This window comes from Limulus polyphemus, unplaced genomic scaffold, assembly GCF_000517525.1.
Source record: "Limulus polyphemus unplaced genomic scaffold, Limulus_polyphemus-2.1.2 Scaffold1602, whole genome shotgun sequence".
NCBI lineage: Eukaryota > Metazoa > Arthropoda > Merostomata > Xiphosura > Limulidae > Limulus > Limulus polyphemus.
In genome coordinates this window covers 216360-241589 of record NW_013667212.1, presented here as the reverse complement: position 1 = coordinate 241589, position 25230 = coordinate 216360, and the positions used below count along the sequence as shown (strand labels likewise).

Genomic DNA, 25230 nt, shown 5'->3' with positions numbered 1-25230 from the left:
AAAATAAAACTGTCTTAGCTGAAGATGACTCCTACCTTACCATAATTCATTTGTGTCCCCTAGTCCTACTATTCTCATTGTTAAATATAAAAAAAATTATACATCAACACTCAATTCCCTTTACAATCTTAAACACCACAATCAGATCCCCCCCTAACTCTTCTTTTTTCAAGCTTAAACAATTTAAGAGACTTCAGCCTCCCATTGAATGACAATCCCTCCATCCCAGGCACCATTCTAGTAACCCTTTCCAACAATTCAATTTCCTTCCTAAGGTAAGGAGCCAAAGACTGAATGCAATATTTCAAATGTGGCCTAACCAGTGACCTGTACAATGAAAGTATAACCTCTTTGGACTTGTACTCAATATTTCTATAGATTCAACCTAAAATCCTATTTGCCCTACCACCAGCAACAGCACACTGCTTGGATGGCTTTAGAGACTGATTGACTATTACACCAAGATCCCTTTCCTTCATAACATTATTAAGGTTATTCCCATCAAAATTATAGTTATAATTCAAATTATGATAACCCACATGCAATTATTATAATTAAAAACCATCTGCCATTTATTTGCACAACTCACTAAATGATCTAAATCCTTTTGTAAATCAGCAGCATCCTCTTAACAGCTAGCAACACCCAAGACCTAAATATCATCTGCAAATTTAAGTAATTTATTGATTATCCCTTCATCTATGTCATTGATGTAAATCAAAAACAGCAATGGTTCTAAGACAGAGCCCTGAGGTACCCCACTTGTGACATTAATCCAGTTTGACTGAACTCCATTTGTAACAACCCTCTGCTTTCTTCCATCCAGCCACTCTTCTATCCAATTTGCTAACTTATCCCCCACACCTATAGAGCTAATTTTTTTTCTAGCCTTTTATGTGACACCTTGTCAAATGCTTTCTGAAAATCCAGATACACCAAATCTACACCCTACCCTCATCTACATAAGCAGTAACCTTTTCAATGAATGTTAAAAGATCTGTAAGGCAAAATTTTCCCTCAGTGAAACCATGTTGACTATCCAATAAAATTCTAAACCTTGGTATATGACTTTGCAAAGCATCTTTTAACAGACTTTCCAACTAATATAACCACCTGGCCATACCAGGCCTCAGTTGTACTGAAAGAGATAAAATACAAGATTTAAATTTATCACTTCTGAAAATGATAAAAAGATATTTGAAGATACAAATGATGTATTTGGCATAATTTGTAAGATGAAAAGAGGTATTTTAATCTAAGCACAAAAATTACTTTTCACTCAAGCTAGTCAATTAGACTGACTCTGTAAATTCACAGGCAAGTTTTTAGTCAAAAGAATTCATTAAAAATTCTGAAGTTTTGTGTACAACATACTTGTAATAGTAATTAAAAGCTTACCAAATTTTGGGGAGATACACTTTGTAAATTTGGAATTATAGTAAACATTATACTACTGGTGGCTCAGTCCAACAACCCTATGTACATAGGATTAAAGTCATGAAAATAATCAACTAATCAAAATTAGTTTTTCTGATTACTATAGTTTTTGATTATTCCAACTATACAGTAGTCAAACACCACCAAAAAGATTTTTCTTTATTTTTTTATCAATTCAAGTTTGTTCAGCTTAATCGATAACTGTTGATTATAACAAGCAAAAATAATCAACTAACTGAAATTAAGGTTTCTAATTATTATTATTTTTGATTATTTCAACAATTCGGGTAATCAAAATATTACTATTATGTTTGTTTGCTGTTAAGCAGAAAGCTATACAGTGGACTACATGTGTTCTGTCCATCACATATATTGAAATCTGATATTTAGCAAGTTAATAGTAAATTGGCAAACAACGATTTATAAGCATAATGAAGTATTTTATTTTTGGGGAAAGATACTAAATGTTTTGATAGAACATTGGTTTGTTTTCTACAGGTATAGTTTTTAACCATCTCATGAGAATAATCCATTTTTAAGCCATCTAATGTAAGAATAATTGATTAGTTGTATGTAATTAATTAGTCCAATGACGAATCAAGTACAAAGTCCACTAATTGCCAAACTCTAATCTTCATTAGTAAAAATAAATCATGCTCATATACATTTTCAATTTTGACATGTTAAGTACAAAGTGGGCCAAGTTGACCCATCATGTAAATGTGAAACTATACATACTATAACTTTAAATTTACTAAGTGTACCTTCACAAAATTTGGCAAGGTTTTAGTAAACACTGCAAATATGTTGTACACAAGTTTTCCTAGATAAAAGTTTATATTTTACCTGTTACTCTTTCTTCCCTTACACTAACTGTAGCAAAATCATTAAAGCACAGTGAAGTGAAAAAGTTGGAAATGTGATATAAAATGAGCAATACCATTTTTCTTCTTTGAATGCATCATTTTACAAAATTTTCAGTATTTTTATACTCACAATTTCAATTGTTAATCTTTTTTCACAACTGTGTTCTTGCCTGTACTTTGGACTATTGTACTTTATCAAAAGCAAAAAATCACAACAAGAGCCCCTTAGCCATCTCTTGTAAACACCACAAGCAAAGTGAATGGTTTGCTTGATTTTTACTCTCGCTGGTAGGCATCACTTGTTTGCACTAAGTTAACTGTTCAAAAGAAAATTCATGTAACTTTCAAATATAGATTTTAGACCAAAAAAAAAAAACAAAAAAACAATATGTCAAGCACAATTTCCAAGACTTCTAAAATTTAGATGGCTTTCTAACTAAACTATCAATAGGTTTAAAAAATTCTGTAAGCACTCATAGCAAAAAACTACAATTGCCAAGACCAAATACTTTTGCTAACTAATGGTTTTTCATAGGAAATTTAAATGGCAGCACTCTAAGATTTCTGCAGAAGAGAAAATGCTCTTTCTATTGACTATTGATTATAAACATGCCCATCAACCTGGTAATAACTATCAGCAAAGAATATAAAAAGACAGAGAAGGAGGGGATACACTTCTTTTGTGGATTAATTTTTGATATTTCAGATAATCAAAAGGGTAGAACGTTTAGATTTATACTTTTAGTTTCCTGTAGTTCATGTTTTTAATTGTTTGGACACTCTGAAAGTCAAACTGGGGAAAATATAATATCAATAACAAAGAACTCATACAGCAGACAACTTGTGAATCAATGAAGTAAAGATTGAGAACCTTCTTAAATATTTCTTTTGAAATTAGGAAATTAAACTTAGATAAATATAAAAACCTGAATTATAAACTAATGTTTGATGCCAAGATTATTGACGTACGTTGACTAAAAAGTTGTTTAAATAAATTTTGAATAACATTCTGTAAAGTGTTGTGACATGCACACTTTGCCCCAGTTGTACTCTTTTTTTGTTTGTTTTTTGAATTTCGTGCAAAGCTACATGAAGGCTATCTGCACTAGCTGTCCCTAATTTAGCAGTGAAAGACTACTAACTCTTGGGCTACTCTTTTACCAATGAATAGTGGGATTGACTGTCACATTATAACACCCCCCACAGCTGAAAGGGCGAGCATATCTGGTGGGATGGGGATTCAAACCTGCAACCCACAGATTTCAAGTCAAGCACCCTAACCACCTGGCCATACAAGGCCTCAGTTGTACTGAAAAGAGATAAAATGCAAGATTTCAATTTATCACTTGTGAAAATGATAAAAAGATATTTGAAGATACAAATGATGTATTTGGCATAATTTGTAAGCATAAAGTTTATTGTACTGACACTTAATTTTAATCCTGCATGCCTTTTTACTGGAAATGGTTGCTGAATAACTTTTGAAAAAATATAAATTTATACACTTTCCAACTTTTTGCATGGTTACTATGTTAACATTACAAATTTCTAAGACTTTTCATGATACAAATATACACATGCCTTACAACATATACTAATTTCCTACCATCATTAAGTGCTGAGAATCAAGAACAACACCATAAAGATGAACAATATGTTCATTATTTAAAGTGTACTGAATGTTCATTTCCTTCAAGAATTCTGCAGAGCTATTTCGAATCATTTTCTTGTTTATACACTTCACGGCAACTTGTATCTACAGATAAAATAAATGAAAATAAGAAAAATAATTGTCTCTGTTTGTTAGCTAGGTACCCTTTCAAAAATGTTAAGCTAAATACTTGAAAAAGATAATAAAAAAATCAAATTACAAATCCTACTAATTAGTTTACCAGCCTTAAGCTGACTACTCTTTACTTAATAAATCACAAATTATCAAAACAATAAAAATAAAATAACACAACATATCTATTATTCAACTACAAACACAGCTTTTTTGAGTGAAACATCAACATATTATAAAAATTAGGATAGACACTCATTAGACACTTTGGATGACATATATTCTAATTTTTTTCTCAAACTGGGTTAAATGTAGTGTTATTAACATAAAATATTCATTATTATGCTATAACAAAAAATAAAATAAAATAAAAATCATTATTATGTTTTAATTAAACTTTTCTCAATTATGGATGCTTCAAAACTTATTAACTTACATAACCTGACTTTTTCTAACATATACCATACATCACTGTACACAAACATACTGAGACATGAGAATACACTATATACCATAACATGAGTTTATACGGTATACTAAAAGTTAAACATGTGCATGTACGATATACAGATACACAACCAACATGCAATATACAGAAACAAGTAAATACAATGTATTAGAATACAAGTAAGCATAACTTGCTGAAAGATAAGCAAAATTAGATGCTGAAACTAAACAAAATATAAATGTAACACATGGAGATACAAAGATACACTGTACTGATAAATAAAAATGTGCAATATGTTGAAACAAACATATACAAAATCAGAGACATGTATTAGTAAATTCTGAAATACAAGCATATACAAAGTCCTGAAATAAAAATGTATACAAAATAAGGAAATACAAGCATATACAATATACGGAGACATGAGCTTGCACAAAATACCAAAATATGAGTGTGCACAATGTAACAAAATAAGAATGTATACAATATATCAAAACCTGTGTGACACAATATACTGAAACACATGTGGGCACAGTACAGCAAAACATGTGTGGATACAATATACTGAAATATGTGTAGGCAAAATTTACTGAAATAAGAGAAGGTAAAACATAATAAGTATGTAGAACATATTGAAACAGGAATAAGCAGAGTGAAACACAAAAAGATGCAATGCACAAATAAATAATTGTATAAAAATACTGGAATCCAGATATTTACCAGTAAAATATACAGAAACTCAATTACATACAGTACAGTTAAGTTTATACACATACATATTAAAAAAAAATTGAACAAACTTTCACAAATAACATTCGATATTTTCAATGTGCCTATTATGAAATTTAGTTACTCTTAGGAAAAGCAATTTCAAGACAATAATTTCACATATGGGATTTTTCTTTACAGCATCCTTGTATTTCAGCATATTGCACACACATTTCAGGGTATTACTTGTAGATGAATTTTGTTATACATGTTGTATAGAGTTGGATTTATCTCTTGTATATAGTCAGATTTAACTGTATTATAACTGTAGATAGTTTGGTTGCAGTTTACTGTACACATCTGTATTTCAGTACACCAAAAGCAATGATTCTCCATGCCTCTGCATAAATAAATTTAGTTCACTATACAGCAAAAAGTTTTAAAGATATTTTAAATGTGTTTCTTTTATAATCATCCTCTACAATAATAAATATAACAGTACAACATTAACATTAATGAAGTACTGAAACACAAATGTATAAAACATACCAAAACACAAGCATATGCAGGGGTTGAACAAAATAAAATAAACTCTTAATTTCTACATTTAATTTATTAATATAGAATTGGTCTTCCATAAGTAGACAATACAGCATTAACAAAAAATTGAATTGATGAAACAAGGTACTTTACATCAGATAAGGATATTTTCGTTTATTTTTCAACCAAATATTCTTCAACTGTTGAAGTTGTTATGCTTCAAAATTTAGTTTCAATATTCAACCATAACACTTAAACCTGATGACTAACATGACCAACTTAGGTGTCCAAATGCTTCCTCATATTCTCTGAAACAATCTTTAAGTATTGTAATAGCATGAAGTGGCACACTGTCTTCCTAAAACAGAAGCTCTGTTTACAGGTGTTTATCATTGAGTGAACATGGAAAATAATATGGTTTAAGTAATCATTTGCTGCCGCTCTACCTTTCAGTGAGATCATAAGCGCTAGACTATTCAACAAAATGCTGTCAATACCACTAACAGCCTCTATAATGCTTAATGTATGGCACGAGGCATTCTTGAATGTAAACTTTTGTTTTTCACCACAAACAAAAACATATCTATCTAATAGGAAAAGTATAATGAATAATTTCACACACACAAAAAATTATCTATTTCTTTTCAGTCCCATTTTTATGTTCTTGACCCACTGTATTTAGACTTTGCATTTTTTGTTGTTATTACAGGTTTCTATATCTAACATGGCAACCCATTTGATACAGATCACTTTTAATTTTTTTCTCACAAAGATTGATTGTTGTAGGCTAACGTTAAGTTTTCAGACAATAAAGTTAGAGAACAAAAAAAAATACTTTACTCCTCAGTTAAAAATAAACTTTTATTTCAACCAAAATCCGCTGCAGCTTCATCAGTGCTTCATCACAGTTTAGTATTTTGTTTTCATCTCATTATTTGTGTTAATGCTTGTCCATCACAATCTGTCAACTTAGTTTTTTAATTGTTACATTTGTCTGATGTATTTTTAAGATATCCATGCTGACAACACTTTTGGCACTATTACTCATAATTCATTAATTATTTTAGGCGTGTGGTATTCTCAAGTGCACTAATCTACCTTAGAGTAATCAGGTAGGTTGTACAGAATAACAGAAGGCCTGACAAAAAAATGTATTAAAGAGAGAATACCTGAATTCACCATCTTGATGAGTTAAAAAAAAATTAGAGAGACCAGACACAAATTAAACACAGTGAAGTTATCTTTATTCAAACAAAGAGTAATCAAAGTTAAAAAGAAGTGTATCTATTGGGCATCTTTACTAAATTCACTCAAGTATACCTCTCTGATCATTATGTTCCATACTGAAGAAACATGGCACTATATATGTAAAAAACAATAAAGACATTCTTCTTATGCTGCAGGTGCTACCCATGTGATTAATGGTCACTCTCACTACAAAAACTTTCCCACAAGAAAGTGCATATGACATCCTACTTTAGTGACCCAGTTCAGTTGGTAATTAGGGAGAGAGAGGAGCTTAGTGGCTCCCTTGACCAATATTATGTATTAAGACTACACACACAATATGTGCATACATTTTGAAAAAAACGGAATAAATAAGGGTTAGAAAACATGTAGTATTCCTGTAAAACACACTTTCCTCTTCCCTGTACCTTCAGACGTCTCTAAGTTTAAAACTTAAAAAACCATTAAAAGGTATGGCATATCAATCAAGTAACTGATGTAATTTATTCCCACTACAGCAAAACACTTATACAGCACTTACAGATAGAAAAGGAAATACAACTTTACACAATACCTAAAATCAGATTAAATACTACAACATAATGATATAGTAATGATAAATACCTTTTTAAAACAACTACAAGTTTTTACTCCAGTGTGGAACCCATACTGCTCCAAAACCCAGATAAATTGGAGAGGGAATAGAGCTAACAACTCTATTCTGTAAAAATATTACTTATTCATGAATCTCAAGCAAAGCCTCAGACTGATGGAACTTTTGTTAACAACACAGGTAAGCTTAATGGACAACGAATACAGCTGCACTTAACATTTGCTACATGGAATGTAGGAGTCTCTACAGAACTGGCTACACAAAAAACATGGTGGAAATGATAAGAAATATAACGTGGGTATCTTAGCCCTCCAAGACATCAGATGGATGTTTAAGTAATTAGTTGAAATTTAAGGACAGCTTCTATAATGACTTGGATGGTTCTGGCTTAACCAATGTTTAAGTGACCTCATCATCAGTTCGACAGAAGGCTTTGTGGTCTGTTTGACAAGTGAAAGTATTACAGTCAGTATGGAACCCTTCTCTCCTCATGGCTTGGTGGCCATCAAACTCTCAGCAGTTACGGACCACATCTGGTTGTATTATTTATCCACTTTTTAATCGTAGACATCTCTATCTTATACATATTGCAAACCATGGTATCTGTCTGAGCATTAGTCTGTCTACTGTTTGAAAAGATGGTACATGCAGGCAAAACTCAACATTCACTTTTGAAATGACAGGAGAACATGCATGAATAATGTTGATGCCACATTTTACTTTACAAGTAAGAAATTCTACACTAAACTGTTAGGAATTAATCACACTATCATTTACATTTCAAAATGTGACATAACTTAAAGAATAAAAATGTAGATTTACCGTATGTTATTGTTGAATGGCTCTTAGCATGAATGATATGCTCAACAATTACTTTTTGAAGTGGGCGGTATAAGTAGCTCATAGCTTCAGCTCTCGGTGAAAGCAGGAGTGCAACACAATTAACCTTTTTAAAGTCCATGAAATAATTTAAATTGATAAAGTAACTTAACCTTTTCCCATCACTAGGGACAGGTACTTTTATTTGTTTTAAATATTTCCTTTAGATGTTAGATACTTGGTAATGTATTACAAATGAACAGTGAAATTTTCCATTTCCTGAAATTGGTTATTATTTAGCCACATTTTACTCTTACATATTTCTACCTTAAATATTTTCTTCAGATGTTAGATACTTTAGAATTAATCTTGATATCTTATTTTAAAGTATAAAAAAGTTGACTGTTAATTTCTGAAAATATTTACTTTTTCCCTTTTGATAGCCTTGTTCTCACTAAAACCATGCTCCATTGCTGTTTGATGGCTTTTTAAGTACTTTATTCTACACTCTTTATGCACCAAGCTGCTCATAGGTCCACAGTTTTGAGTTACACAAAACAAATTTAAACAAAAATATTATAATATTCTGATTTAATCTCACTAATTACTGCAGGGGTCCTATGTCATGATTTATACATAGATTTGAGTGTTTCGTGCAAAGACTTTTCAAGGACAAAAGCACAATTAGTGTTTGAGGATTTTTTGCTTCTTACTGTAGTTATGTATTTCTCAACATTACCCCCAAATATTTATGACTCTTTCACAGACTGGAACATTTTTCCAACCCTTTGTGGTTGAGAAACTTAAGAAGCATGGTGAAACATCCTGTCATATTCATAACATTTTCTCAACAAGTAAGAGCATCATTAAACAAGCCCGATTTTTCATTCAATTGTAAAAGTACAAACTTTAAAACTGTTGTGCACTCTGTGCAGCTCACAAGACTCTATGATGGTGATGAAAAAATCATAGTCATGCGTACCAGTTATTTCTTTACCATGTTTTCTTTTCTTTGAACTTAATTATATATAATAAAATAATGCATATTGTTCACACCATGTTTTTACTTAGTTTTGTGATTTTTCCCCATTAAAATCTATTTTAATGTCAGTATATCATTTTAGTTCTCTACAACTATTATAGTGAATTGCTTATACTTTGTTCTCAAATCCATTATCTAGCCACTTTTCCCAAATACTTCTTCACAAACATTTCAGTATCTACCTCAATCCTCAATTCAATATATTTTACATGAAATTCAGCTTTTTCTACTGCTAATAAAGAAACAAAAGCCTTTCTTGTTGATTTTTCACTTTTTGTAACTCAGATTTCTTAATAAATAATTTCATAAGTTCAAGCAACATATATGAGTCATGTCAGTACATAGAAAATGAGCCAGTGGTTTATCAGATTGATATTTCATGAGAAATGCATTGATTTACTTGGCTATGCATTTAAAAAATGTCAGTTTTGCTTCAATTAATTTCTTTTTCTTCCACTTTATCAACAAAAGGTTTTATAAAAGGCTATATCTGCAGTGCTCTTGTAACTACAGGTACATTTTCTATCCATTTGTGTCAAACGTTTTTGCACCATTTTAAAATGCACAATGTAAAATGTGCAACCCACAACCTTCAATAACAATGGTGTGTTACATATGCATGATTGTTTCATTTACACTTAATTTGAGAGTTATGATTTAGATAGTTACAAAGCATGAGTGTTAAACTTGGTATTTTTAGAAGCAATAATTTATCACAAGTTTGCTTACATAACTGTTTATGAATCATTTGTTGTGTAGTTCAATTGTTGTGAGCTGACGTTATGTTACTCAAACCTTCTGAATTTTTCTCGTTGCTTTAGGTGAGTATTGTTACATTATAACATCTCGTAGTTTGTAGATATTTCTAGGCCTTAGTCAGGCAATATGTATATATATAGAGGACCAGGTTAGTGAAGAAAGTTATTGAAAGTGAAAGTTAGATAAAGGTAGTGAGAGATACAGATCTAAAGAATGTATAGTGGTGACTTTTTAAGTGTTATAATCACAGATTGTATTGTAATAACAGAGTAGAGAATAATAATTCCTCTTGTGAATTTGGTTCTAAAATGACTGAACCATCCTGTGTGGACGTTTGACATTAAAGAGAATTATTTAAAGCTCTGGATACAACTGTGGAAACCCACAGGGTAACATAAGTGAATTAATCACTGATTGTATTGTGATAACAGAGTAGTGGAGAATACTTTGTCTTATCAAAGGTGTTCTAAAGTAATTGAACCCACCTGTGTGGATTTTGATGAAAAAAGGGACAAGTATTTAAAGTTCTGGATACAACTGTGATAACCAATAGCATAATGAATTTTTTTTTGTACATACATTCAACTTGTTTTGAATAGATTATTTTAAAACAAGTGGATTGTCCATATATTGTTGAAATTTATTGCCAAAAAGTCACAGACACCTACTGTAAAGAATCCAGCACCTATAAAATCTGACATGGGTTTTAATTTGAAGTTCTGCTCCAGATATTCTGAGTATTTTGTGGAACTTATGATTCACATTGAGTTCATCCACTGATAATAGCACAACATTGTGTAGATTCCTTTTAACTCTCTCAACATGGGTTCAGTCAATTTGACCATCCATGTGACCTTTTTGTACTCTAATTAGTTTTTTTATAGTTTTTATACTAATAACTTTCAATATAGTATGTATATTTTCACAAAATTTAGCAGACTTTCAGTAAACATTGTAAGTCTTTCACATACAATAAAATCATACTTTTTAGTAAAGTATTTTTAATAAACTCAAAAAAAAAGATTTGTCCATGAATATATCGAGTATTTTTTTACAAATCCACGTGCAAAGTGATTTTCATGTCATGATTAAAAATACCCTTCTTCATCTCAAAAATCTCAAATTTCATATGTGTAATCTCTAAAGCCTCTTAAATACATTTCAAATGTTTGTTTTCAGTAAAACTTTATATTTTATTTGTTATTTTCTCTACCCTAACTCTATACAAGGTTGGTCAATTTGACCAACCTCATAACCACCAAACAAAAAAACAATCAAAATAAATCAAATTACCCTTTTTTTCTTTCTAGAATGACTTCAAATTGTAACATGAAACTACGTTTGTTTATCCTAAGTAGCTCTAAACTCATAACAGTATACATCAATTTATACTTAAATTTTATTGTTTTATTGCCCCTTAAATGACATCTAACTACTACTATTCATGCCATTATAAGTTGTAAATCACTTAGGGAATGTGGAACTCACATTATGCTGTCGAAGTACATTACATATGATCTACTCTGAGCAGCACCTATGTGTGCCTCGTGAAACATTTTATTATACTATTATTATTTATTTTACCTAATCTAACCTTAACTAACCTAAGAAGATCCCTATTTTTACATTTTAGTTACATTTTATAATAATAAATAAAGAATAAATAGGAAATAAAATACTTATCCATGTCTTTTTTTTGCTCACAACTGTTTTTTTATACTAATGGTAGAAATGCACTAAATTTTTATTTAATTAACTAATGCACCAAAGAACATAGAATAATAACATGCAAAAAGCAGACAATTTTCCATAACTATCACAATTTTTATGGTTTTGTATCTATGTGACAAGAGCCATTACAAATTCATCCAAGCTAGCTGTTATCTTTCCCATGGAAACGAAGCTTGTACTAACAGAGAAAATGACAATTCTCTGTTCAGAAAACAATGTAATATAGTACATCATTTGACAGATGAAAACCTTGGCTTTCTATTGGTTATACATAATATAGTATTAAGAGTAAAAGAATTATTAACAAATCCTGAAAAAGAGGATGTGACAGGGGGGGGGGTCTGATTTTCTACTTGATGGCTCTGCAACCAAACAAGATTGAAGGCTATAAAAATTATGGTTTGTCTGAAAAACGACAATTTTATAGTGAGTAATTTATGTTAAATTTTGTACTTACTGGAGGGATGGTGAATAAAATAGAGAAGAGGGGATGCCTAGAAATATATGTCACAATTCTCACACTAGGGAAAATTCAGGATTTTTTAAAATATTGCTTTATAAAATCAAGAACTTAAAAACTCGTACACTATTAAAATATGGTTTATTAGCAAACGTTTTATGCTATACTACTTGACATAACATAAACTAAAAGTAGTTTAATTAAATTTTGAATGCAAGTCAATAAAACCTCATGACATACACAATAAAGGATGCCCGTGCAGAAAGAGTTAAGTTAGCTATGCTTTCATCAAATATTTCTACTGTTCACAGCTGTACAATAACCCATAAAGACACTTGTTAACTATCTAATTGGCACTTCATTGCTCTCAGAAATCCAATATCCTACATGAATATTCATCTGCTTGCTTTTGATTATTTTGTTAAGTGATTCATCAAAGAGTAAAACAAACTCTCCAACTTTCTAATTTGATCAACAAGGCATGTACTAAAATATGGTGCTAATCCACAGTCCAATTATGTGTGAAGTCTTTCTTTCAAAAAATGCTGTTGGGCTGTTCTTGAACATGGCTTTAAAAACGTGAGATATTCCAGCACACAAATTATCCAAAGTATTTCTGGCTTTAGCACAGCAGTGCCCGTGACAGCATACAAGGACATAGTGGTATTTTCTGTTCTGAAAAGAATGTTTCATTGCTGCATTACCTGTCAAAATAAGACGATGGGATAAGCAAACACTCAAATGAACAATCAAGTCCAACTATTACTTATTAAACTATGAGTGTTGATAAAAAATGTTATTTTAGATCTAAATTCAAAGTTGAAACTAAAATCTATATCTACTTTCACTGCAGCTTAATGCCACATATAAATTAGATTTAATTAGAACTAAGAAGTCTAACTCTACACCTCTATATTTTAATCACATCTAGATCTAGCTGTAACTTTGCAGTGTTAATTGTATCTGTCAAAAATCATGCTGATGCAAAAATAGTCCAAACTACTAATTTGTGTTACTGCTGCTCCATTTTACATTTTAATGTCATAAAACAGTCTATTAGCCATTGTACAGTCATAAATTTGGAATGTTAATATTCTATCCAGGCCATGCCAGTTACTAGAACCTTGATACTAAGGGTCTAGTCTAACACTTAGGCCTAAAATATCTGAAAATAAATTTGGCAGCAAAATCTAAAACATTGTTTTTCCTTGATGAGTACACTGGAATGGGCAGCAACTGTCTATTGTATAAAAAACACAACTGTAAAAGATGACACCAGGAGGGCCAAACAGCCTGCCCCAAAAAAACAGGAACATTTGTTTATAACAATTAACAAATACAAACATTTACAATATTAACAAAGAAACAGAGTCAATAATGAACAAGGCAAACAGGAGTTACAAGTACAGATTATGATTTTCAATAAAAACAATGATCATATAATATTACAATAACTACATCAATAGAGCTTAAAACATTAAGTACACTATAAGCATAATACACAAACAAATATAACATGTAGTCCTGGCCCATACCTGGTTCGGAAACCTGTAAAAGAGGAGGTTTAGAAAAAGGTAAATGCTCATGGTGGTTAATGTGTGTTATTAAGTGTTTGAACTGTGTTAAAGAGGGATATGTGTTTGTTCAATGAATCAGGTGTTTCAGGTAATTTCATGATTTTGCGCAATAGCGAGTTATGATATTTAGATTTTTGTAATATGCTGTGGCTAGTTCTAGGAATCTTTCTTTAGGTGTTTTTATCTTGCTAATATCATGAAGATATGTTCCTGGTGTGTAAATGGGGAAATAGTATGCTATTCTAATTGCTTTTAGCTGTGCTGTTTCCAATGATTTATATATACGTCATTGGACATGTTGCATGTAATAGCAATACCATATTCTGAAACTGGTCTAATGTACATTTTGTAGATAAGTAATAGGGTTTGGGCATCACAACCTTTGGCATAGCCACCTATTTTCTTCAGGTAATTTATTCTTTTATTTATTTTCTTAATGATTCCTTAAAGTGAGTATTCTATGTGAGCCTGTTGGTGAAGGTTATTCCTAAATATTTAATTGAATTGGCAACTTTGATTTGTGTATCATAGAGGGGGAGCTTTACTTGATAAACTTATTTTCTGTTTCTTTTAAGGACTTTGCTGAATACTATGGCTTGTACTTTTAATCAATTGAGTAAAACATGCCAGGTGTTACACTATTTAGTTATATGATCTAGTGAGAATTGTACTTTCTTGGCTGCTATATGTGGGTCATGTGATGTGCTCCAAATGGCCACATTATCAGCATACTGCTAAGCAAAGGTTTCAGTGAGTTCAGGGGAGTTTATATTATTAACAATGATTATGTACAGGAGTGGGCTTAAAACAGAGCCTAGTGGAATTTCTACCTGTAAGTTAAAGACTGAGGTCACATTATTGTTTATTCTGATTTAATTGTTCTTTCTCTTAGGAAGCTTGAAATCCACCTTATGAGAGGAATTGGTATATTATACTAGGAAAGTTTATATCTAAATCCATTGCACCAAACACTGTCAAATGTTTTTTTTTACATCGAGAAAAGAGGCTATTGTTGCATACACTTTATTAAAGTCATGTTGGACAGCTTCGGTTAATCTGACAAAGTGGTCAGTGGTTTGATGATTTTTCCTGGATGCATTTTGTATGTTAGTTAATAATCTATTTGACTTGAGATGAAATTGTAATCTGATTGTGACTATTTTTTTCCAATAACTTTCCTATACAGTTTAAAAGACTTATTGGTCTGTAATTTGCTGGGTTACTAAGATCACCACCTTTTATGGGGATAATATTAAAATAGCTGATTTCCAAGAGGTCAGGAGGTACCCTGTGCTTGTTTGTTTGTTTGTAATTAAGCACAAAGCTACACAATGATCTATCTGTGCTCTGCCCACCACGGATGTCGAAACCCAGATTCTAGCATTGCAAGTCAGCAGACATACCACTGTGCCACAGGGGGGGCATAACCTGTGCTTAAACATAAATTAAACAAGGCACTAAGGTGCTTAAGAAGTCATTCAGAAAATTTTTTTTTTAATCAATTTCTTATGCCATCTTCACCAGTATAGGAGTTTCTAAGCTTTTTAACTGTAAATTTAATTTCAGCTAGAAAAATGGGTCTGTTAATACTAACATCAGTAGGTATGTCTTTAGGGTTTAGACTAATGGGAAAATTAGATCTAAAAGTGTGATCGTTATCCTTAATATGAGCGTTGACTTTGTGGTAATGTTCTTGATTGAAGCTTGTTGAAGTAGGCATTGTAAAGACAGTATTTTAGTATTCACTAAATAAACTGGCTTTTTTTTGGTCTGCTAAAGTGCAGTTGTTATTGTATTTAACAGTACGATTGATCTTCGATGTTGAGTCATTGCAAACAGTTTTGAATTTGCCCCAGAAAAGGGATGGGTTTTGTCTGTTATTATCAATGGATTGACAGAACTGTTGCCAATTCTCATTATAACTCAGAAGTTATAAGTATGTGGAATGAGTGCACATGTGATCATTGCTAGGTCTAGTATGTCTTGTGAGCCATCATGGAATGCGTGTTGGAGTAGTATCATTGATTATCATTAAATCATGATTTTCAACTAGGGTATGTAGGATTTTTCCATTGGTGTTGGCTGTACAACAAATAAAATCTGTGTGTTTTGAATTAAGGTCAGCAAGGATGATTGTATAATTATTTTTATCAAAAATTTTGTGGAATAAAGAAATGTCAGGTTCTTTATCAGGTGAGACATATACTGCAAATTGAGCTATTTTTGCATGATTAAGCATATGTATATAACAAACTATATATATTCGTTATTACTATTATGTTAATACTAGAAAAGGATATTTTAAAATATTTCTTTATGTAGTAACATAATACCATGTGTGCCTATTGCTTAGGGAATTAAAATTGTTTTATAGTTAGAAAGATTAAAGTTACTTTGATGATTATGTAGTGTTTCATTAAGTATAATAATATCAAAGTTTAGTTTAGTGCTGAGGTTGAATAGCTTGTATTCTTTACTATTTAAACCACCTTGAATATTTACTTGTAAATCTGAACATTTTACCTTTTCCTGGGGTCAGGTCTTATCTGTGTTCCTAATCTTCTGCTGATTTGGGCTCTCAGTCATTTGGGGGTTCCACTAATGGTGTTGAAGTAGTAGAAGGCAGCGTGACTGGCATCATGGATGATCTCCACCGGACTAGAAGGTCAGTAACAAAGGCTGAAATGGTGCCTATAGAAACAATGAAATGGAGGTTCAATCTGGTCACTTCAGCATAGGATCTGTCTCTGGTTAAATCTTAGAGAAGGCTGAGTCTGGGTGCTGGCTGGCTTTGCTGAGAGTTAACTGGTGCTCTATGGTTGAGAAATAGCTGGCAGCAGACTTGTGGGCGAGTGGCCATTGGTGCTGCATCAGTGGTGTTTCTCGAGGCCCGGGCTACCTTAAGAACCTGTTGGTACTTTGGGCATCCTCAATAACTTGTGGTGTATGGTCCACCACAGTTGTCACATGTGGTTTTCTGTCTCTGGTGTGGGCAATCTGCTACAGGGTGTTGTTTGGCACAACGAACACATCTAGCATGGGAAGTACATGCTGTTCTTGTATGTCCAAACTTCTGGCAATGATAACACTGCAAAAAGAGGTGGGTGCGTGGAATTAGCTGCTTCAACAGAGTGGTGGACATACTAAAGATTGATTCCACTCTTGATCAACTCAGCTGTTTCTTTGTCAGAAGCAACTGCTAACTTGAGTAAGGGGGTTTCCTCACCAGTTCTTGTTGACTTGACATGTTCAGCCTTAGATGCTTTGAAACCTTGAATAGCGAGTTCTTTGAGAACTTCCTTGGGTTGAATATCTAGTGGAACACTTCTGATAACAATATCATCTCTGGGGATATGAACGCTTAACTTGGCTCCTTGGAAGGCAGTGCTATTCCATGTTTTGAGTAGTTTTGGATACTCTCAAGGGTTGTTGTTTTTGATTACAATGCCTTCCTTGGGTAATCAGCATACATTATTGAAAAAGATTTTGGGAAACAACTGATTAAGTTCTGCTATAATTTCTAGCTGTCTGAATGTTAATGAAATGCCTTCAACGATTATTGTAAGAGGAGAGCAGGATTGTTGACTGGATGACTTGTTTGGCTGCTTGTGGTTGCTGGGGTTTCATGGCTGAGGAGTGGTCTTCATGGCTTTAGTGAGTGAAGCATTTGGTGTTGAGCTTGGAAAGGAAGACAATGGCTCATCTATGGTTGAAGCTAGACTTGGTAGGTTCAGGGCTTGGTCAGAACAACTCTGGAGCATGATGAGCTGTTCTTCTTTAGCTAATGGCTTGCTTGTTGACTGAGTTCCTATTCTCGTAGTTTGGAGTGGTGATTGTTCCGGTGTGTGTAAGCTGTTGCAAGTCTTTTATAGTATCCTAGTGGATTGTGAAGGACATGCTGTGATTGTTTGGTTATCCCTGGTTCTGACTGATGGAATGGCTGCATGGCGCCTCAACCAATGGTAGCTGTAGGTTGCTCACTTCTAATCCCAAATCTCTGTTTTCTGAAGGCTTTATCATATTGATGTAGAACAATTTTTTAGTCTTTTTATGTCTTCCAAAGTTTGTCTGTGTCAATGATTTTACCTTTATCCTAGTTTATTTTGTGTCCAGTTGACATAGTGTGTTCCACAATGCCTAATTTTTTTTTCACAAGTTTTGCACTGTTGTTATGTTCTGTTATTTTTGTTCCGAGTTGTCTTCCCATTTCTTCAATGTATGTTTCATAGCAGGAACATGGAATTTCATAGATTACATTTTGTGTTTTTCATAAGTAGGTTTCTGCTTGGTTTTCACGATAATAGATTTTATTGTGTTGTAAGATTTCCAACGAACATCTTTGTTGAACTTTTTGGCTATGTTGGCCGAGTTTTTCACTGATATTTTGCATGTAAAGAAGGTTAGTAGTAGTAGTGATGATCTTTTTATCTATTTTTTTCTGTTTTGATCTTCTTCAGGGAGTTCTTTTGTTCACAGAATTCTTTGTTGTATTGAAAGTAAGTTGACTATAAGCAAACAGTTGATGAGTCTAGTTCCAACAGTAAAAGTAAGGGAAAACAATTCTTTGACAGATTGTTTAGGCAGAGTATTCATGATGAGTTCACTGAAATGGGTGGTAATTACCTTTTGTTGAAAATACACGAATGTATAGGATAACATTTTGAAAGTCTTCTGTCTTTCATCTTCAGGTTAGTGTGTGGAAGCTGTTGTAGGTCTTTTATAGTATCCTGGTGGATTGTGGAGGATGTGTTTTAATTAGTTGTTTATCTCTGGTCCTGATTGTTTTCCCTTACCTTTACTGTTGGAACTATACTCAAAGAAGGTGTGTATGCCAACACACTGCTTTTCTGCTAGTGCCACTGCCTTGGTTTTGTCTGTGTGTTTTGTTTTTTTTCATATCTGGATGAAGTAAGAGTCAACTTGCCCATACTTCCAATATCAAAAGAAGACTTGCATGATCAACAGTAAGCCCTGTGTACATCAGTATCTTCTCCCAACTGATCCTTAAAGACATCATATTTTAGCCACACACTTTTAAGTTTATAATTGCCTGGCATGTGTTGATATTTCCACAGACGAATAAACAATGCCAAAACATGTTCACAGTAGACTTAATGCAACTTATAATAGCCAAGATCTGCTTCAATATGTCTCAAGCTTCATCTTAAACATTGTAGCCCTTTGTGCAGTCTTGTACAGAGGTAGACTATAATACCAGTACAAGTAGAATTAAAAATCTATATATAAATGTAACTGCAATCAAAGAGCACAACTGAGATAAACTCATCATGAGACATTCTGGTGACAGATTGGCTGTTTTAGTTGATCTGCTAGAATGCTTGTGGGACTTCATGCGGAACATCTCAGCACTTTCCTACAGAAAATATGATTTTTTAAAAGTATGCTGGAAAAACCATAGTAGTCGCAATTGGTGTTGTTTCCTATTAACCCTTTTACTATAGGTGGGTACTATAGGTGCCTGTATCCCCAAAGTAACCCTAAAGTAGTTATACCGTAACTTTATAAAATGCACATGTGTCTTCATAAAATTTTGCAGATTATCAGTAAACATTACAAAGCATTTGTACACAATATATCAGATTTCATTAAGTTTTAAGATTCTTTACTTAATTACTTGCTTATATGGATTTCTTCAATTTGACTGACCTTGTAACCACCATAAAAAAATAGGAAATAGATATAAATTACTCTTTTTTTTTGTTCTAGAATGACTACTTGTACTCTTTTGCTGCTTACCATAATTTGTGCCTTGTCAAATTTCACACGTGGAAAATGCAAAACAAAATAATTTTGTTAGGTTTTATATAAGCATTTTGAAATAACAAAGAATTACAAATTACTATATCAATACTACATAATTCCACTGTAATTTGTAAGGCTTAGTAACTAAGCTGTATTTGGGTTTAAAAAAATATGATTATTCGAGCTCTATAATCTCCTACCTTACCACTTTGATTCTATCATGAAAAAAAGAGACTGAGAAAACCATATGGGGGACATTCTGAGCTTTTGATTGGTTATACACACGTAATTGAGTGAAGTAGGTGTACGTAAACAAGTATTTCCAAAAATGGAAGAGTTTGGCAGGACCACCTTGGTTGATTCAGTAAATATCTTAGAAAACAAAAAAGATAGGAGGTTGTTATCTTATATTCTAGCTTGTCAGTATCGATAATTTTAGTTTCTAATTCATAAGAAACTATAAACTTTGTATTTGGACATCACAATTATCTAATCTGAACCAAAGCTACATTCAATATACCACGTGACACACAAAAATATTTACTTTTAAGTTTAAAAATTAACTAATGTATAATACTAAAATTTTGAATTATAATCTACAATTTGAAACCAGATTCATTGACATACATTCAGAAAACAGCAGTTCAATAAAATTTTGAATGTAAGTCTACAAACATGATGACATGCCCTTTGACCCCTGACCACAGGAAGACCTATCAGACCCATCTCAATGGGGTTAATGGCATAGGCCTAACTGTCAAAGTGACCCAATTACAAAAATAGGTCTAGATCTAATAAACACTTGCATTTGATCTTCAGTAGGCTAAAAGAATTCCAGAAAATCAAGGAAGAGAAAAAACATTTAAAATTCAACCATTTGCCAGGACTTCCAGGAACCATGTGAACTCTGCACATATTTACTTGTACTGTCAGTTTACATGTTACATCTACCTGCAGAGGATTTAATAATTCCTCTTTACTTACAATGGTGAATTCTGACTGTCACAATCTACTTTTCATTCAAAAATAAATTCAATACTGAAAAAGAAGGTGTATTTGAAAAACTTGTGTTTATCGTTTCACATGTGCAATTCCAAAGCACTTTTTTTCTATCATCCCTAATTCCACAATTTTGTTGCTTACTATTTTACATTTGCAAGTTTTCAATTCCTTGAGAAATTTATATTCAGGTTTCAGAATTTGATGACCACAAGTAGAAAACATACATATGCACTTGCCCATACTTGAAATATTTTGTTAACATTATACTTACTAATTAAACAGACATCAGTTATTATGACACTTCCATTTGCTTTGAATAGTTGGTAAATACCTTACCTAAAGTTTGACTACACAGTTTCACAAAGCCAAGTACTTGATTGTATGAATATTGAAAAAAAAAAGTTTTTGGCCAAATAAAGCAAACAAGCTTCATGAGTAATCTTCAGTTATATTTTAAAATGATTTTTGTAAAAATAAAAGCTTGAAACAAATAAATGCAAATAAAGTGAAATTTAAGTACTTTTCTAAAACCTGCAATAAAAGTCAAGCACTTTTCATAAGATACCTTGAAATTGAAGTGCTTTTTAATTTTGTACAAACTATGTATACAAATCTTACATAGGCAATGAGTAATTTCACCCAATTTTCTTTATGCCAACTGTTGGAACACAACAAAACACAAAATTACCTAGTATGTGCAAAATATGGACCCTCCTCACTAGTAAACAATGTAAAAAAGAAAATTAGGTAATTTAAGGATTAAAAGTTTGAAAAATATTACTTACAAGTGCATATGCAAACATACAAAGAGCTAAATATGCATTTATAAATCCTTAGTAAGGCTCTTGAAACACATAAAAGGAAAAACTACACAGGCATAAAGTTAGTTTAAAATCAAAAGGGATGCAAAACTTACAAAACTTGCATTGTGTTTTTCAGTGATGTGTAGTACAAGTATTAAAGTGCACTGTTGCATTCCATAAGATGATATGCTTGTATAATCATATCACATTATGATTTGTGCATGTTGTATGTATGTGTTTTAATCTAAAAGTTGTACACTGTGTTTGGTTCTGAAGTAGGTGTAAAAAGGTTTTACCAAAGTATTCTTTTGAAAAACTAAAAACTGAGCTCTAAACAGATGCATTCACCTTGAGATTAAAACAAACTCCTTTTTGTAAGTGTTTTTCTAGTTGACAGGTTCCATACAGAAAAAGACCATATTGTTTTGGTATATTTATACCACTAATAGATGTGTATTATATGTTATGTGTGTGTGTGTGTGTATATATATATAACCTTAATTTAAATTTTCTTGTGAAAATACACTTGATTGTTGTTTGAGAAGGATGATGTACTCTTTGATAATTGCATTTTATCTTGCATTCTTTGATCTTCTTGGTATCTTGAATCAGCAAAATAAATACTTTTAAACACACTTAATCAAGCTTGTTTAAACACTAAATTACCCACAACATAAACCATCCTTACCTATTTTTATTTGTTTCAATGTGGTAATACAGTTTTATACAGTTAAGACATTTTTCATAAGTTATACTAATATGATAAAGTCTTATCCATAAATCAATTTACTGCTGCATTGTTGCTTCTAAATTGAAGTTTTGCTGTAATCTTAATATCTAAGAAAATGCACCTATTTATAAGTTATCATAATTAACACAAAATTGATATATAACACAGGCTGTATTACCATAAAAATCCTATTGAAAGATACAACTACATTTTAACAAATGATGTACAATAAACTAAGAAAATATGTAAGACAGAAGAGCTGGGCAATTAACTCAATAAATTACAATTACATGAATTAATGTCACAAAAATAAACAAGTAATCAAAATTGTGGTTTCCAATTATTAGTGTTCTCAATCATTCTAACTATTGAAATTTCATGTGAGAATAACTGATTATCATATTCCACTAATCACCTAACTCTACAAAACATTGGAAATAAACAGTATTATAGTATCAGTGTAAACTTTAACGTATGTTAATCTTCCACACTAAATAGTTTAAGTCATTTTCTTTTAAGGAAAATTATTTTGTATGACTATAAGAGCTTTTTCCAGAAAATATTTATACCAAATTTGTAACAATAAATTCTGTATACAGTAATAAATTTTTTCAATTAAAATATTTTAATATAGTGTTACAGAAGAATGTGATACATTAATGCAGTAGTTTAGTGTATTGGAAAAACATATTTTATTTTAAATGTTACTGTGTACATACATTGAATCTTTAAAAGGTTCAAGTGTAAATACATGCCAAGACCAAAGTGTGAAATTACATATTGTATTGTGTTAGTGATGATGTTATGATTTACTAATCATACAAAAAAAATATATAATGTATCTGTTTGGTAGTATTTGTTTAATATAATTCATGCTTGTGATAAAGTGGATAAAAGCATCCAAATGTCAATGTCCTTCACTGGCATAAAATACAACTGTTTTTTTATATTTACTGTAACGGAGTTAGTATAGTATAGGGGGAAAAAGTGTACTTACTTTAACATCATGTTCATTGTACCAGATCCCTTGCTTTACAACACCAAACATGCCAACTCCAATATCTTTTATTATTTCAATGTTGTCAATAGCAATTACCCTGTCAGTAGACAGGGAGATAGGACTTGAAATTTTGTTGATATTTAATCCTGACAAATTTGTAGAGGTTCGATCACATTCTTCTTTAGATTTTGACAGGATTTTCTATGAAAAAGAAAAAAAACAACTTTTAAACCTATCCTACATATACACATAAAATGAATGAGCATATGGCATAGATAGAATTTGTTTCATTTCTTATTTCTATACTTCTAGAAGTTAAAAAGTCCTGCTTAATAATACATGTCAATAATTTACACCTCTATCATTAATTTAAGATGGTAATATTCAAACTTACATTTTTATAATAATTTTCTCCTACTTACACAGTAGCCTCTAATTATATCTCATATAAAGAGCTACCAGTATCATGAAATTGTTTCTTACATTGTAATTAGCATGTTTTTTTATATTTTTTTTTATAATCTATAAAGTGAATATAATATTGCATGCTAAAACAGCTGATAATCAATTAACTATCAACAATTGTATTACAAATTTGTTTTCCTTCTTTTCTAAAGAAAGATAAGAATGACAAGGAAATTTTAGAGGATCAGAAGTCTTTTTCTACCTGGCTGTTTGACAGATTTGGCATCACAGGCACAACTAAATGATTGTTATACAATTCATCAGACTACTCTTACAGTCATATTCAGTATGAATTTCCTTGATGTACCATCATATTGGAACAGGAAATTGAAAGATTCCTAGAAAAAGCTCTATATTCAAGATGTACATCACTTGGTTTTACTGAAGACAAATTTTATAAGCAGTATTTTCATAAATAAAGGTCTACTTATGAATTTCTTTTATGATTCTGTATCATAAATTCTCTTTGAAGAAAGAGAACAAATTGTTGTAGTCTTCATGAGTCATTGACAATGTTGTTGAGTGGATGAATAGATATAAAGAGAAACCTGTTCAATAATTGGTGTTTGTATCTCTTGAACAAATTCTTTTTGAGGATATTGAATCCAAGACTGAATTTAACACTTCTGGCTAATATTTTCAGTGATACTATTGACATTTTGAAACAACAAAAGGTCTATACTTTGGCTGTGGCTCATGCAGGTAACATTCAGGTTGGAAAAGCACTACTTAACATGGAATATCCTCATCTTATTATTTATGATTAGCTCATGCTATGAGCAAATTTATAGAAACAATTAAGAGAGTATGAAGTTCTACTGCAAAAAACATCCCACAACAAGTACTCAAACTTATTGACGTTGAGATTGATAGAAAAAAAGATTGCTCATGAACAACTTCCATATCAACTACCAAGTGCCTTGAAGTGCAGTTAAAACCAAGTGTCCAAGAAAGACATGCAGTCAACATCCTCATCCCCAACAACATCTGCAAGTGCATAGTGGTTGATAATATGTGATAATAAATTGTAAAGCCACAGCAACAATTATATGCATCTTTAATGAATGTTTCAGAATTAAATATATTCCATCTTCAGCAAAACTATCAAATAACAAATTGAACAATCTTAAGTATAAATTATTAATAAAAAAGCTATCTGAATAGAGCAAAGGGGAATGAGTTTGAATTTCTATTGCAGCTTTGTTTTTTTGTTCATACAGTAGTCCCTCTTAGATATGACCGACCTATCTCCATGATAAAAAAGTTGCATCTGACAGGAAGTCATTATTCAAAGGATCAATAAGCAAGTAATGAAGGACCGAGTTCAAGCTGTGCCAGTTGCTATTCCCATGGGTTGAGCATAATGGTTTATATACTGTATAGGTAGTCAGATAACGTAGCAAATTGGTACACTATATACTAATAGTTATGGTGGATAACAGTTCAATAAAGATAAC

The 25230-nt window shown here is 31.7% G+C and overlaps 1 protein-coding gene across 2 annotated transcripts in view; it reads right to left on the bottom strand.

The window, feature by feature from the left end:
* LOC106464265 (tyrosine-protein kinase PR2-like) overlaps positions 1–25230 on the bottom strand; it is a 91892-nt gene that overhangs the window by 9712 nt on the left and 56950 nt on the right. Inside the window, exons 3-4 of one of the 2 annotated variants that reach the window (XM_013924391.2) lie at positions 23306–23509; positions 3910–4059 (exon numbers count right to left, since the gene is read on the bottom strand). In XM_013924391.2, coding sequence (XP_013779845.2) covers positions 3910–4059; positions 23306–23509 — 354 coding nt within the window. The remainder of the gene's footprint in view (positions 1–3909; positions 4060–23305; positions 23510–25230) is intronic. The other variant, XM_022391976.1, reaches the window with a different exon arrangement.